At 33.4% G+C, this 15,762-nt stretch overlaps 1 protein-coding gene across 10 annotated transcripts in view; it reads left to right on the top strand.

The window, feature by feature from the left end:
- Window positions 1-15,762, top strand: part of ATRX (ATRX chromatin remodeler) — a 229,103-nt gene that overhangs the window by 58,967 nt on the left and 154,374 nt on the right. For 7 of the 10 annotated variants that reach the window (XM_032475533.1, XM_032475536.1, XM_032475532.1 and 4 more), the window contains 4 exons: window positions 10,037-10,092; window positions 10,990-11,042; window positions 11,893-12,017; window positions 15,028-15,141. In XM_032475533.1, the coding sequence (XP_032331424.1) occupies window positions 10,037-10,092; window positions 10,990-11,042; window positions 11,893-12,017; window positions 15,028-15,141 (348 nt within the window). The remainder of the gene's footprint in view (window positions 1-10,036; window positions 10,093-10,989; window positions 11,043-11,892; window positions 12,018-15,027; window positions 15,142-15,762) is intronic. The other 3 variants (XM_032475539.1, XM_032475538.1, XM_032475540.1) reach the window with 1 other exon arrangement.

Genomic DNA, 15,762 nt, shown 5'->3' with positions numbered 1-15,762 from the left:
TAGTTATATGCAAAAGAATGAATCTAGACCATTTCCTCACACCATATACAAAAATACACTCAAAATAGATTAAAACTTAAGTATAGAACATAAGTATAAGACCTAAAACCATAAAATTCCTAGAAGAAAATGTAGGTAGTACTTTTTTTGACATTGGTCAGTATTTTTTTTTTTTTTCTGATCTTCTCAAGTGAGGGAAACAGAAGCAAAAATAAGCAAATTGGACTGCCTCAAGCTAAAAAGCTTATGTGCAGTGAAGGAAACCATCAACAAAAGGGAAAGACAACCTACTGAGTGGGAGAATATATTTGCAAATGATACATATTTTAATGGGTTAACATCCAAAATATGTAAGGAATACATACATCTTAATAACAAAAAAGCAAACAGTTTGATTAAAAAATGGGTAGAGGACCTAAGGAGACATTCTCCCAAAGAAGACATATAGATGGCCAGCAGGCACATGAAAAACTGCCCACCATCACTAATCATCAGGGAAATGCAAATTAAAACCATAATGAGATATTACTTCACACATGTCAGAATAGCTATTGTCAAAAAGACCACAAACATCTGATGTTGGTGATGTGGAAAAAAGGCTACTGTCTTGCACTGTTGGTAGGAATGTAAGCTGGTGCTCCTACTATGGAAAACAATGTGGCGGTTCCTCAAAGCATTAAACGTAGAAATACCATAGGATTCATCGATTTCATGTCTGGCTGTTTATCTGAAAAAATGAAAACACTAATTTGAGAAACTGTTTTGCACTCCAGTGTCCATCACAGTATTATTTACCATAGTGAAGGTATGGAAGCAACCTAAGTGTTCAGTGAAAGATAAATGGTAAAGAAGTTTGTGGGGAGTGTGTGTGTCTGTAGTCTGTATACACACACATACTATCTATCTATCTATCTACACACACACACACACACACACACACACACACACACACCCATAGAATATTATGCAGCCATAAAAAGAATTAGATATTGCCATTTCCCACAATGGATGGATCTAGAGGGTATTATGCTAAGTGAAATAAATCAACAGAGAAAGATAAATACTGTATGATTTTACTTATATGTAGAATCCAAAAAAACAAAAGAAATGAACAAACAAAATAAAAGAGAAACAGCATCATAGATACAGAGAACAAACTGGAGATTTCCAGAGGTGAGAGTGTTGAGGGAATGGGTGAAATAGGGGGAGGGGATTGAGAGGCACAAACTTTCAGTATTAAGAAGAGATTAAGTCATGTGGATGTGATGTATAGCATGGGGAATATAGTCAGTAATATTGTAATAACTTTGGTAACAGTTGATAACTATACTTGTAGTGGTGGTCATTTTGTAACATAAAAATATCAGATCACTATGTTATGCACCTAAAACTAATATAATATTGTAAGTTAATTATGTTTCATTTAAAAGAGTTGGATACAAACCTGCATTCTTACTTGATGAGGTATAGAGGAATTTAGAGAGACCACAGCAGGTTTAGTAAAATGTTGAGGGGAGATCCTATCTAGAAGAGATCTACAGTTTGGGAGCTCTAGAACCTGCAAAAACTCTTAACCATATATGGTTGAATCACAAGTGCAGCCCAGATCCTAGGCAGCCCAGTTAGGGCTAAAAGAACAGAACAAAGCTTCTGCTTCCACTACAGGGCATACATTTTGGGTTTTGATTTCAGCTAAGTTAACTATTAACTATCTAATATTAACAAAAGTATCAACTCTTGAGAGGAAGATAGTGGCATGCAGTTGTTTTTCACTGTATGTTTAAAAGTACTCAGTATCCAGTCTGAAATACTGGATAGATATAAAAAGAAGAAACTGTGGCCTATGCTCAAAAGGAAAGACTGTCAATAGAGACCAAACCACGTATGTTTCAAATGTTGAAATTAGCAGACAAGACTATTAAAGCAGCTATTACAACTATGCTTTAGTATAAAAAAGCAGATCCATTTTTGATGAATTGACAGGTGGGAGATCTCAGTATAGACATAGAAAATATAAAAAGAACCAATTTGAAATTCTAGAACTGAAAAATAAAATTTCTGAATAGCAAATCATTATATTTAACAGATTAGAGATAACAGTAGTAGTGTCAGTGAATTTGATGATGGTATAATAGAAATTATCCAATCTTAGAATAGAAAACATTAAAAAATAAAAAGTGTACAGAACACTTGCTCTTCAAATCCTTTCTCCAATAAAACTGTATAGTTGTCGACCAGATATATGCCAGGAATAGGAATGTATAACCAAATGTTGATGGAAACTCTCAGTTGGCCTCGTATTTTGTAGTTATCCATGTACTAAGTTTGCACATATTTTGTTACATTTTCACCTAAGTACTTCATTTTGGGGGGTGCTATTTTAAATTCTCTCTTTTTTTTTTTTAACTTCAAATTCCAATTGTTCATTGCAGGTATATAGGAATCCAGTTGTTTATATCGACCTTGTATCCTGTGAACTACATCTAGGTAGCTTCTTTTTCATCTTTTAGATTTCTTGGGACTTTCTACTTAATCTTGTCAGCAGATAGGGTCAGTTTTACTTCTTTCTTTCCCTCTGTGTGCTTTTTAATTCCTTTTCTTGCCTCATTACGCTGGGTAGGACTTAATGTATTTTTTATTATTTTGAAGAAGATCATGATAGCAGACACCTCTTGGTGTTTCTGATATTAGTGGGAAAGCATTCACTCTTTCACCATTAAGTATGATGGTATCTATATAAGGTTTTTTGTAAATGTTCTTTATCAAATTGAGGAAGTTCCCCTCTATCCCTAGTTTTTTTTTAAAGTTATATTTTTATTGAGATAGTTGTAGATTCACATGAAATTGTAATACTAATATAGAACTCTTATATACTTTGCTCAGTTTCACATGATAGCAACATTTTACATTTTATAGAGGTATAATGTATCATTATAATCAGGTTATTGATCTCTACCAATCTGATTGAGATTTTCTTAGTTTTATTTGTACTTTTGTGTTTTTGTTAAGTTCTGTACAGTTTTATTACCTGAGTTGATTCATATATTCATTACTCCAGTTGAGATACAGATTCCTCATCTTGTGCTTTTTATAATCAAACTCAGCTCCCTACTCCTACTCCTACCTGTGCCTAACACCTGGAAATCACTAATCTGTCCTCCATTTCTAAAATTTTGTCATTTTAAACATGTTCTATAAATGGAATCACATAGTACATAACCTTTTGGTATTATTTTTTTCATTTAGCACAATTCCCTCGAGATTCATCCAAGTTGTTGCATGTGTCAATAGTTATTTTCTTTATATTGCAACGTAGTGTTCTATGTGAATGTACCACAGCTTGTAACCATTTACCTGCTAAAGGATATCTGATCATCCCAGATTTGGGCTATTACAAATAGAGCTGCTGGGGGTTTTGATGGGGGTTGCATTCGATCTGTGGATTGCTTTGGGTAATGTGGTCATTTTGATAGTGTTGATTCTTCCAGTCCAAGAGCGCAAGAAGTCTTTCCATTTCTTTGTGTCATTTCGGTTTTCAGAGGATAGGTAACCTCCTTGATTAAGTTTATTTCTAAGTATTTTGTTGTTTTTGATGTAATGGAAATGTCTCTGCCAGTTACAAATTTCTGGTTTTTGAAGTGGAAAAAAAGGGAATGAAGGGCTGCAAATGGCAAAATATCCATCTTTGTTATGGGTGAGGTGTATTCCATTACATATATGTGTGTGTGTGTGTGTGTGTGTGTATACACACACACTGCATCTTCATTTTCATTTCAACTATTGATGTGCACTTAGGATGCTTCCATATCTTGGAAGTTACAAATAATGTTGCTGGTAATAGCAGGATGTATGTATCTTATTGAATTAATCCTTATTTTGTGGTTGGCTTTGATATTCCTTCAATAACTATATAAGTTTAAAAAGCTAAAACTCTAAACATTCTTAGAAACAATGAACAGTACATATATGTAAATTAAAAAATATATGTGCAGTAAAAAAAATGATCTATCAAGCCATGAAAGACATGCAAGAAACTTAAAAGGCATATTACTAAATGAAAGAAGCCAGTCTGAAAGGCTGCAAAATGTATGATTCCAACCAAATGACATTCTGGAAAAGGCAAAGCTACAGAAACAATAAAAAGATTGTGGTTTCCAGGGGTTTGGGAAGAGGGAGGGAGGGAGGAATGAATAAATGGAGCACAAGGGATTTTTAGGGCAATGAAATTACTCTGTATGATACTGTAGTGGTGGCTACATGTCATTATGCATTTGTCAAAACCCATAGAATGTACAACATCAAGAGTGAACCCTAATGTAAACTATGGACTTTGGTCGATGATAATGTGTCCATGTTGGTTCATCGATTGTACCAAATATGCCACACTGATGAGGGATGTTGAGGGGAGGGGAGTATATGTGGGTGGGGAGGGCTATATGCGAACTCTCTATATTTTCTGTTCAATTCTGTTGTGAACCTGAAACTGCTCTAAAAGAATAGTCTATTAAAAAAAAAAAACGGCATGTGGCTCCTCACATACCTGCATTACAACCCAGATGCATCAGCCAGCGTGCTGCTGCAGGTGTAGACTCTAACTACTTCAGGGCAGCCTAATGGACGAGCTTTTATTCTACGCTTTCTACTCTTTGGGTGTTAAAATGTCTTTTCTCCTGGGAAATAAGAGTGATGAGCGTATCCATAAATAAACAACAGAGAGTTGTTTGATTTAAAAAAAAACAGAAAAGCTGCTGGTAAACATTCGTGTACAGGTTTTCATGTCAACATAAGTTTTCATTTCTCTGGTATATGTATGCCCAGGAATTCAGTTGGTGGGGTGTATGATGGTTGCATATTTATTTTTATTTTTTAAGACACTCCTAAACTGTTTTCCAGAGTGGCCATACCATTTTATATTCTCACAGCAATGTAAGAATGATCCATTCCTCTACATCCTTTCCAGCATTTGGTTTTACCACTGTTAAAAAAAAAAATAGACTTTCTGATACTTCGTGATATTACAGTGTGATTTTAATTTGCATTTCCCTAAGGACCAATAAACTTTTAACACCATTGTTGAGATATAATTTACATAGCTTACAATTCACCAAAGCGTACAATTTAGTAGTCTTTAGTATGTTCACAGATACATGCATCCATCTCCACAGTAAATTCTATAACGTTGTTATCACCTGAAAAAGAAGCCCTGTACCCTTAGGTATCGCCTCCTATCCCCAGCCTTAACTAACCACCAACCTACTTTCCTGTCTTCATAGATTTCGCTATTTCAGACCTTCTTACGATTGACATTGTATAGCACATGGTCCTTTGTGATTGGCTTTTTTCACTTAGCATAATGTGTTCAAGATTTATTTATGTTTTAGTGTCTATTAGTACTTCATTTCTTTTTATGGCCAAATAACATTTTTTATATGGATATACCACATTTGTTTGATTTGTTGATAGACAGTAACAGCTTGTTTCTACCTTTTGGCTATTATGAATAATGCTACTATAAACATTTGTGAACAGGTTTGTGTGTGGCCGTATATTTTAACTTCTTTTGGTTATATGCCTAGGAGTGGAATTGCTGAGTTATATGGTAACTGTTAAATCCTTTGAGGAAATATCAAACTGTTTCCCACAGTGGCTGCACCACTGTGCATTCCCACCAACATGTATACGGATTCAGATTTCTCTGCGTTCATGCCAACAATCGTTATTATCTGACTTTTTAATTTTAGCCAACCCAGTACATGTGAAGTGTGTCTTACTATATTTGGCTATTGATATTGAGCATCTCTTTATGTGCTTATTGGTAATTTGTATATATTCCTTGGAGAACTATCTATTTAGATCCTTTGCACATTTTTAATTAGGTGTTTATCTTTTGTTGTTGATGTATAAGAATTCTTTATATATCCTAGACTTTTTATTATGATAAAATATGCATGGTATCACATTTACCATTTAACCAATTTTAAGTATACTGTTCTGTGACATTAAGTACATTCACATTGTTGTGTAACCATCACCACCATCTCCAGAAATTCTCCGTCTTCTCCAACTGAAACTCTGTACCGACTAAAATCACTAACTTCCCAGTCCTCTTTACCTTCAGTCCCTGGCAACTGCTGTTCTACATTCTGTCTCTATGTATATGAGTACTGTAGGAACCTCATATAGTGGGATCATACAATATTTGGTTTTTTCTGTCTGGCTTATTTAACTTAGCATAATGCCTTCAAGGTTAATCAGTGTTGTAGCATGTATCAAAATTTTCTTCCCTTTTAAGGCTGAATAGCATTCCATTGTGTGTGTGTGTGTGTGTGTGTGTGTGTGTGTGTGTGTGTGTGTGTTTAGTTTTATCATTCATCCGTCAGTGGGCATTTGGGCATTTGGGTTAGATACACGATTTGCAAATATTTTCCACCATTCTGTTGGTTTTCTTTAATTTTCTTAATTGTGTTTTTTGAAGCACATTTTTAATTTTGGTAAAGTCTAGTGTATCTAATTTTGCTTTTGTTGCTCATTCTGTTCTTATCATGCCTAAAAATCTATTACTAGATCCAGGGTCATGAAGATTTACCCCAATATTTTCTTCTAAGAATCTTATAGTTTTGATGCATTTGGAGTTAATTTTTATATGTGGTTGTAAGGCTGATCCTCAACTTCATTTGTTGCATGTGGATACACAGTTGTGCCAGCACCATTTGTTGAAAAGACTATTCTCTCCCTGTTGGACGGTCTTGGCATTCTTGTTGAAAAATCAGTCGACCATATATATATAGGTTTATTTCTGGACTTTCAGGTTTTTTTTTTATAATATTATGTCTTTTTTTAAGGAGGGATACTTAGATTTATTTATTTTTTTGATGGAGATACTGAGGATTGAACCCAGGACCTTGTACATGCTGAGCAGGTGCTCTACCACTGAGCTATACCCTCCTCTTGGACTTTTAGTTCTTTTCCATTGATTCTTAAGTCTATCCTTTTGCCAGTACTATACTGTACTGATTATATTTGTTTAAAAAGTTTTAAAATCATGAAGCGTAAGTCTTCCTGTTGTGTTTTTCCTTTTGAAGATTATTTTGTCTACTCTGGGTCCATTTTCATTCTACATGAATTTTAGAATGAGCTTGTCAGTTTCTACAAAGAAGTCAAGTGGGATTCTGACACGGATTGCCTTTTTTAAACTGTAGATCAGTTTGGGGAGTATTACCGTTTTAATGTTGTCTTCCATTTTATGAACATGCAGTGTTTTACCATTGATTTAAATCTTTAATTTCTTGCAATAATATTTTGTAGTTTTCAGAGTATAAGTTTTGTTAAGTTTATTCCTAAGCGTTTTATTCTTTTTGATTCTATTGTAAATGGAATGTTTTCTTAATTTTATTTTCAGATTTTTCTTTGCAAGTATATAGAAATACAATTGATTTTTGTATATTATTCTTTTTAAAAAAATTTTTTTGGGGAGGTAATGAGTTTGTTTATTATTATATATTTTTTAATAGAGGTAGTGGGGATCGAACCCAGGACCTATGCATGCTAAGCATGCACTCTAACTGAGCTATACCCTTCCCACCCTTGTATATTATTCTTATATTCTTCAACCTTTCTGAACTCATTTATTAGTTCTAATATTTTTTAGTGGATTCCTTGGGATTTTCTACATATAAGATAATGTTATCTTCAAAGATAGATAGTTTTATTTCTTCCTTTTCGGTCTTGATGCCTTTTATTTCTATTTTCTCGCTCTGGCTAAAATCCCCGTTACAGTGTTGAAGGAAAGTGCTAAGAGCAGATTTCCTTGTCTTGTTCTAATCTTAGAGGGAAAGAATTAATTTTTTTTCTTACCATTAAGTATGATGTTACCTGTGGGTATTCTGTAGATAGTTGAGGAAGTTTTTAGAATTTTTAAAAATAAATTTTAATTTTTAGAGCAGTTTTATATTCACAGAAAAATTGAGTGGAAAGTACAGAAATTTCTGATGCATCTGTCTCTACACATGTACAGCCTCCCCCACTGTCAACATCCCTCACCACAGTTGCACATTTGTTACAATTGATGAACCTATTGTGATAAGTCAGTATCATCCAAAATCCATAGTTTGCATTAGATTTCACTACTGTAAAATTAATTTTATTATACATTCTAGGGATTTTGACAAGTGTATAATGACATCTATCATAATATCATACAGGTTAGTTTCACTGAACTAAAAATCTTCTGTACCATCTATCCACCCTTCCTTTTTCCCCTAACCCCTGGCGACCATTCATATTTTTACTGTCTCCACAGTTTTGTCTTTTCCAGAGTGTCATACACTTGGAATCATACAATATGTAGCCTTTTCAGATTGTCTTCTTTCGCTTAGTAATATGCATTTAAAGTTTCTCCATGTCTTTTCATGGCTTGATAACTTATTTCTTTGCAGAGTGGAATAATATTCCATTGTCTGAATGTACCAGTTATTTTATCCACTCACCGTCTGAAGGACATCTTGGTTACTTCTACATTTTGACAGTTATGGAAAAAGCTACTTATAAAGATGTTTCTATAAATAAAAAGATGTTTATAAGCATCTTTGTGCAGGTTTTTGAATAGACTTAGTTCTCAACTTATTTGGGTAAATATCAAGGAGTGTGACTGCTGGATCATCTGGTAAGAGAATGATTAATTTTCTAAGAAATTGCCAAAAGTGGCTGTATGCTCCACATCCTCAACATCATTTGGTGGTGTCAATGTTCTGCATTTTTTCCATTCTAATAGATGTGTAGTATTGTTTTAATTTCTGATTCCCTATTGACATATGATGTGGAACATCTTTTTATTTGCTCATTTGTCATCTGCACATGTTCTTTGGTAAGATGTTTTCAGATCTTTGCCTATTTTTAATCATGTTGTTTATTTTATTATTGTTGAATTTTAAGAGTTCTTTGTATATTTTAGATAATAGTTCTTTATTAGATACGTCTTTTGCAAATATTTTCTCCCAGTCTGCAGCAGAAAGATGTCTTTTATTGTTTTGAAGTTTTTGCTAGTATTTTGTTGAGGGCTTTTACATCAATATTCATAAGTGATACTGGTTTGTAGATTTCTATTTTTGTGGTATCTTTTCTGGTTTCTATCCTACTGGTCTTGTTAAATGAGTTGGGGTGTGTTCCCACCTTTTTAGTAAAATTTTGTGAAGAATTGGTGTTAATTCTTTATTTTCTTTGAATGTTTGGTGCAATTTAGTGGTGAAACCGTTTGGACCTTTACTTTTCTTTGTGGGTAGTTTTTTGATTACTAATTCAGTCTTTTCAGTTATACTTCTATTCACATTGGCTATTCAGGAGTCCGCTTCAGTAGTTTGTGTTTAGGAGTTTTTCCATTTCATTTAGGTTATCTGTTTTTTTGGAATAAGGCAATTGTTTGTGTTATTCCTTTATGATCCTTTTATTTCCTTAAGATAAGTAGTAACATCCCTTCTTTAATTTCTGATGCTAGTTATTTGAGTCTTGTCTCCTTTTTCTCTTGGTTTATCTAGCCTAAGACTTTTTTCAGTTTTCAAAAAAATGATTTTGGTTTTGTTGATTTTTCTCTGTTGTTTTTCTATTCCCTGTTTCATTAATTTCTGCTCTAATATTAATTATTTTCTTCCCTCTGCCTCCTTTAGATTTAGATTGCCATTTTTTTTAGTGTCTTATGGTAAAGGAAAATACAATTTATTAATAGTATGATTTTATTTTTAGTAGAATATGGAGCTTAAATTTTCTTTTAAGAGAAAAACCTTAAAAAAATTACACTAGGAAATGTTATGATACCAAACTGCTTTTTTTTTTTATAAATGCTTTTTAAGAAGGAGTTAGTGTGTCAAAAGAGAGTAATTCTATTCAGGAAACTCTTCTAGGAATATTTTAATGTAAGTAAAGTATTACCAGTACTGCCACACTTCATAGATTGAAAAATGGGTTCATGGAATTATAGATTTTGGTGCTCTGTTTGATAATGTACCAAAGAGATAAATAATGTTTTTATTTCTTCTCTTTTAAGATAAAATTAGTGGTTCTGGAAATAACTCTGATATGATGGAAAACAGCAAGGAAGAGGTAAGAATAATTTGAAGCATTTAAAAGATACTAACCAACTAGAGTATAGGTCATCGACTGCTTTTATTTAATGGATGCATGTGTTTAAGTTTACTGTTAAACTCAAGTATTATTATGTTACTTCATTTTGGGTAGTTGTCCATTTTTTGATAGTATTCATTGTTTTTGTTGTTATTGTGGTTTGCTTGCTTCAGCAGTATACCTAAAGTCAGACAACGGAAGGCTTGCAAACGGATAGGTATTTGAATGTTATTATATTGCAACAGTGGTGCTCAAGGTGGTTGTTATAGGCATAACTCCATGGTTCTGAGATGTCTTAAAACCAGATAATTCAGAGTCTCTTAAACATTATTATAGGAACCCATCCTGAAGCCCTTCACCTGATACCCCAGCCTAAACTATGGTTTTAGGATTCTTTCCGCCTAGTGTGAAGAACTAAATTCAATAAAATATACTGATTATACTGGCAAAATACTGGTCTATATCTCAAAAGAAATTATAGAAGGTACTCTGTGCTAGATGTTAGGATAGAGAAAATAATACATTTTTAAATCTTTAAAACTTTCTACCTCTCTTGGGATCTGATTACCTCTACACCTTTTTTTTTTTTTTTTTGTCTTTGTTGACTTAGGCCAAGATCATAATACAGCAGTGTATCACCTCTACACCTCAAAATTTAACAGTAACAATTTTATTAAAAAATTGATCTTAAATCAAGGAAACCTTAAGAGTAAACAAGAATTAGTTTTTGATGCTTCCTTTAGAAAAATATTCTAGGTGTATAAATTATATCTCATTCTGTCACTGTATTAGAGATACTGGTGTAGGGAAATATTTAATTGTAGGGATGTTTCTTTGAGAGTTTTACTCACCTTTCTATTTATTTCTCACATTTAGGGAGCTAGCTCTTCAGAAAAGTCCAAATCATCAGGATCATCACGATCAAAGAGGTTGGTTGATGTTCAAGGGAAAAAGTTTCTTTCTTTTTTTCTAAACTTCAGGTACTCTTGTTCTAAGTAAACTATTTTATACAAACATACATATTAAAAATGGGCTGTATAGTATATTGAATGCTTTTGTATCTATCATTTGAATTCAACAATTACCAATTCATTCTGACTTAATTTTAATTAAAAGTGTCTGGGGATTTATTATATATTAGTGGCACTTGCAATATGTAGGTAATTTCTTTAAAAAAAGGAGAAAAGAGTAAATAAATTGGTAAATGCTTCATTAGGACTATGTTTTTTTTAGGGTTATATGAAATTGTCTAGGATGGGGAGTGGTAGCCATCATAGTTATGAGGAAGTTATAAGATCAGATAGTAGTAAAAATACTTTTCTGTGTTAAATTGCCAAAGTGAATTGTACATAAAGACTGAAACTTCTTCCAAGTATACTGTAACACTAAGTTATTATGCAGATACTGTGGAGTATAGCTTTTATTAGAAGTTTGCAGTTTATTCTATTGGACTTTTGTTTCTATAAACCAGTGGGAATGACTCTTAATAATCACAACTTACTTGTTATTAACTTACTCCCTAAAGTAGTGCTTCTTAAATAGGAGTTCTCTTCACAACCCCTGGTAGCTTTTTCAATGCACGTGACTTGGTCCTACCCCAGACTTACTAAATCATAATATTCAGTTCTACAGTATAGAAGTGTATGCTTCCCTAGGTGATTCTAATATGTATTCCTGGTTAAGAGCAACTGCTCAACCTAAACATGTTATTTATGTTCTTTGGGTGTTTTTCCAACTATCAGAAATGTCCATAATTCTGTGCACTTAATTCTTTCATAGGAAACCTTCAATTGTAACTAAGTATGTAGAATCTGATGATGAAAAACCTTTGGATGAAACTGTAAATGAAGATGCTTCTAATGAAAATTCAGAAAATGATATTACTATGCAAAGCTTGCCAAAAGGTAAAGTGTATTAATTTTTCATAAGAAGTTATGGTTGAAATGTATTTTTAAATGCCATTATTAAATTGGAACTTGATTACCGTTAGTTGTGTGTAAAAAACCAAACTTGGCATTTTAATAGTGATGGTCTGGAAATGTATTAGGTAATGATAGTGTGTGTTACTGAGGTTAAAAATTTAGAATATTCAGTCAGATTTGAAAATAAAAAACCTTATTTTCTCTTTCAAATGGGTTTTAGAAATGGGATTTTATTTCCAAATTAAACTTGAATGTGGAAATTGGTTTAAAAGTTTAGTATATTAAGTTTTGGTTCAATAAATTTTAATGTGCTTATTTTATTGAAAATCAATGTCTGAAAACTTAAAAAAAAAACCAAACCTTTATTCTAGTTTAGTCTTACTGCATTCTTAAATTCCCTAAGACTCAAAGCTGAAGTTAAACTATTGAAGAGAGATTTAGGTATATTTCTAGTAATTATGTTTTTAAAAGTGCCTTGTCACATTCCTCTCAACTGTTGTTCTAACCTTAAAATCTCATTGACCAAATTGGGGCCGGATGGAAGGAGGGAGGGAGAAGCCAAATGAAAATCTCAAACTTTTCATAGCCCAAGTCTGAGAGCAGTGTGATTACATGATGAGAGAATGACAAGGGTCTTGGTAATTTCTAGGTTTTTCAGAATCAAAGTTTAGATTTCTTTTCTTTACTGAATAATATGTCTAAGGCTCTTAGCAGTTTTTTCAAGTTTATTCTTACAGATCACTTACAGAAGTGTTTTACTACTTTGTTCTCTGTCTATACTTACGTTTATGTCTATACTTACGTTTTGATTATGGAAGTTTAAAAAATGATGGATAGAAGATACTGCTTGACTAGGACAAATTAGAAATTATAATAGATGAGAAATGAAATGAGGAAAAGAAATGAATGAGACAACGAAGAAAAATAAAAGGAAAATTGATAGGCCTACCATTTACTTGGCTTTGAAAATCATTGATGATATGTATTGGCTTTGGTGCCCTGGGGCAGAAACAACTAACATGGGAATTTGAGTTGAGTCCCATGGGCAATGATTCACCTTGGAGTGTTACATTCTCAGTGGTTGTCACTGGGAATCCTTAATGATGGCCACTGGGTAAGCTAAGAATTAAGAATTTAAATGTTTCTTTTAATGATACCGTGGAGGAAAGTTAGCATGGGATGTTACTAACCTGAACTAAAGGTAATTCTCTCCTACCAAACCAAAAGTAAATCTGTTTCATAAGAGTAAATTTGGTTGATTATAATTATTGTTACAATACTATATTGAGTATGTATAGGTACCAGACTCTTAAAAAATTAACTCATTTAATCCTCAAAACAATGCTGTAAGGTAGTTATTGTTTCTACTTGTAGAGATGAAGGAACAAATTCAGAGCTCAAGGAACTTTTTCAGCTTTAAATTGAGAAGCTAAGATTTGAACCCAGGTCTGCCTGAATCCAAAGCTAGTGAGTGCTCTTTCCACTCTGCTGCTTTGCTTCCATTTAGAGAAGAATCTTCAGAAATAAATCTATTTTTTTTTGTTAATTATAAATCTTTAGCTTTTTTCAAATGCCAGGGCTTCTCTGAGAGTATACATGTGAAATGGTTGTTGTGAATAAAGATTTTTTTGTGTGTGTGTAGATTATTTAACTTTACCAGTTTGTAAAAACTCAGTCCTCTGTGCCCTGTCCACCCGCCCCCCCCCCCCTTTCAGAGACTCAGAAATTCATTTAACTAGATGCTGTATCTTGCTGAAACCTACTTGCTGAATAACATAGACCCATGTTTCAGGGAGACAGCTCCTGACAACTACTAGATTTTACAGTCAGCCCTACATATCCGTGGGTTCCACATTGACAGATTCAACCAACTGCAGATCAGAAATATTCAGGGGAAAAAAATTCTGGAAAGTTCATTAAAGTAAAACTTGAGTTATTTGCCGGCAACTGTATTTACATAGTGTTTACATTGTATTAGGTATTATAAGTAATCTAGAGATGATTTAAAGTATACAGGAGAATAGAGGTAGGTTATATGCAAATACCATGCCATTTAATATAAGGGACTTGAGTATCCACGGATTTTGGTATCCAAGGGGGTCCTGGAACCAATCCCCCACAGATACCAAGGGATGACTGTTAATTGTTGCCAATAATGCTCAATTACTAAGCCCTGCAATGTGGGTAAATGGACCCTTTTTGCTATGCCCCTGCTTTATTTGCTCTTGAGAGATTAAAATGAAAACTTAAATTAGCAGTCTGTCTCTTCAGTTCACATATTTTATAGGTCAGAAAGTACATTCTTTCTAAAAGATTCCCATGGAGACCAACAGTTGATCTCATTCTGCAATTTATTGTTAAGAGCGTTTGAGCTTAAGTATCTTTAAACAGTATTCTGTTTAAAACTCTTTTAAGGACTTTGCATAGTACTGAAACTTTGACATACTAGTAGGGAAATGCTGCAGAATAGGTATAGCAGTAATAGCAGAATTAACTTCTCACATTGCCCTCCATTATCCTCTTCCAAAACAATATAAAACAACCCTTAAAAATCTTTTTCTGCATTTATGATTTGACTAATGAGAAGAATAGGATGTCTTTTTAAAGTTTTCTCTTCTGATCCTTTTATTTTATAAACTATGGAATTTAACATGGATGTTCATATTCAAAACAACTTTTGTGATAGGCACTATAAAAATTCAGAACTGGGCTGAGGCTTTCTACTTTATTCACATATTTTTGTTATAATCAGTTCAGAATCCTGCCCCCCTATTTTTATGAACTATATTCCAACAAGTAATCTGATTGTTGACACCTGGCCCTTTTACTATTTCCCTGTTTTATTTATTCTTGAGAGGTCCTTATACAAGTATTGAAAGCTTGAAAGAAACAAAACTATGTACCAGCAATGTTGGCTTTATCTGAACTGAAGTCTTGTACTTCACTTGCACATTTAATATGTGTAATGGTTTTTTAAATGAAATCATTCTAGGTACAGTGATTGTACAGCCAGAGCCAGTGCTGAATGAAGACAAAGATGATTTTAAAGGGCCTGAATTTAGAAGCAGAAGTAAAATGAAAACTGAAAATCTCAAAAAACGCGGAGGTAAATACAAGTGAAAATGAAAACATGAGTTTAAATTGCTGTTTATGACCATATTGGAAAATCTGATGTGCTTACTAAAAATACCTCCACTTTTCTGCCCATTGTTTATTAAAAGCACTACTTAAAAATAACTTCTGTTTCTCTCTGAGCTCTGAAGCAGAAAAGGTTAAACACCATTTGTCGAAACACCTTTGCCTTCAGTGGCTATTAAGTTATCTCAAGAAGCTTAGTAGTTCCTTCTTGCACACGTTAGTTCTGTAATGCTTATATGCCAGAATACCATGTGTTCCTACTCACCCCGAAAGAATTTTAGATTTGGACAACATCTTGCCTGTGGCCTTCACGATCTCTTGACTCCACTCACAACAATTTAGAATTTCTGGGAATGATGTCACAACTGTGCCCCAGTTTGTTCTTATGTGTGTTAAAGTCAGAGATCTATTGATCTAAGGATAGCAAAGTAGAGATGGGTATAAAGAAGGGAACTAGAGCTGGTAACCTTCTCTCCATCGTCTGGGCTGCCTCTCCTTTTGTCTGTCTACCCTCACTTATACACACCATACTGGCTAATCATCTGTAGAAAGTTAGCATGAGGAGGATTCATTTAGAAATTTATGCCAA

This window comes from Camelus ferus, chromosome X, assembly GCF_009834535.1.
Source record: "Camelus ferus isolate YT-003-E chromosome X, BCGSAC_Cfer_1.0, whole genome shotgun sequence".
In the NCBI taxonomy this organism is placed as follows: Eukaryota; Metazoa; Chordata; class Mammalia; order Artiodactyla; family Camelidae; genus Camelus; species Camelus ferus.
The sequence above is the reverse complement of the archived record's forward strand: the minus strand, read 5'-3'. Positions and strand labels throughout refer to the sequence as shown.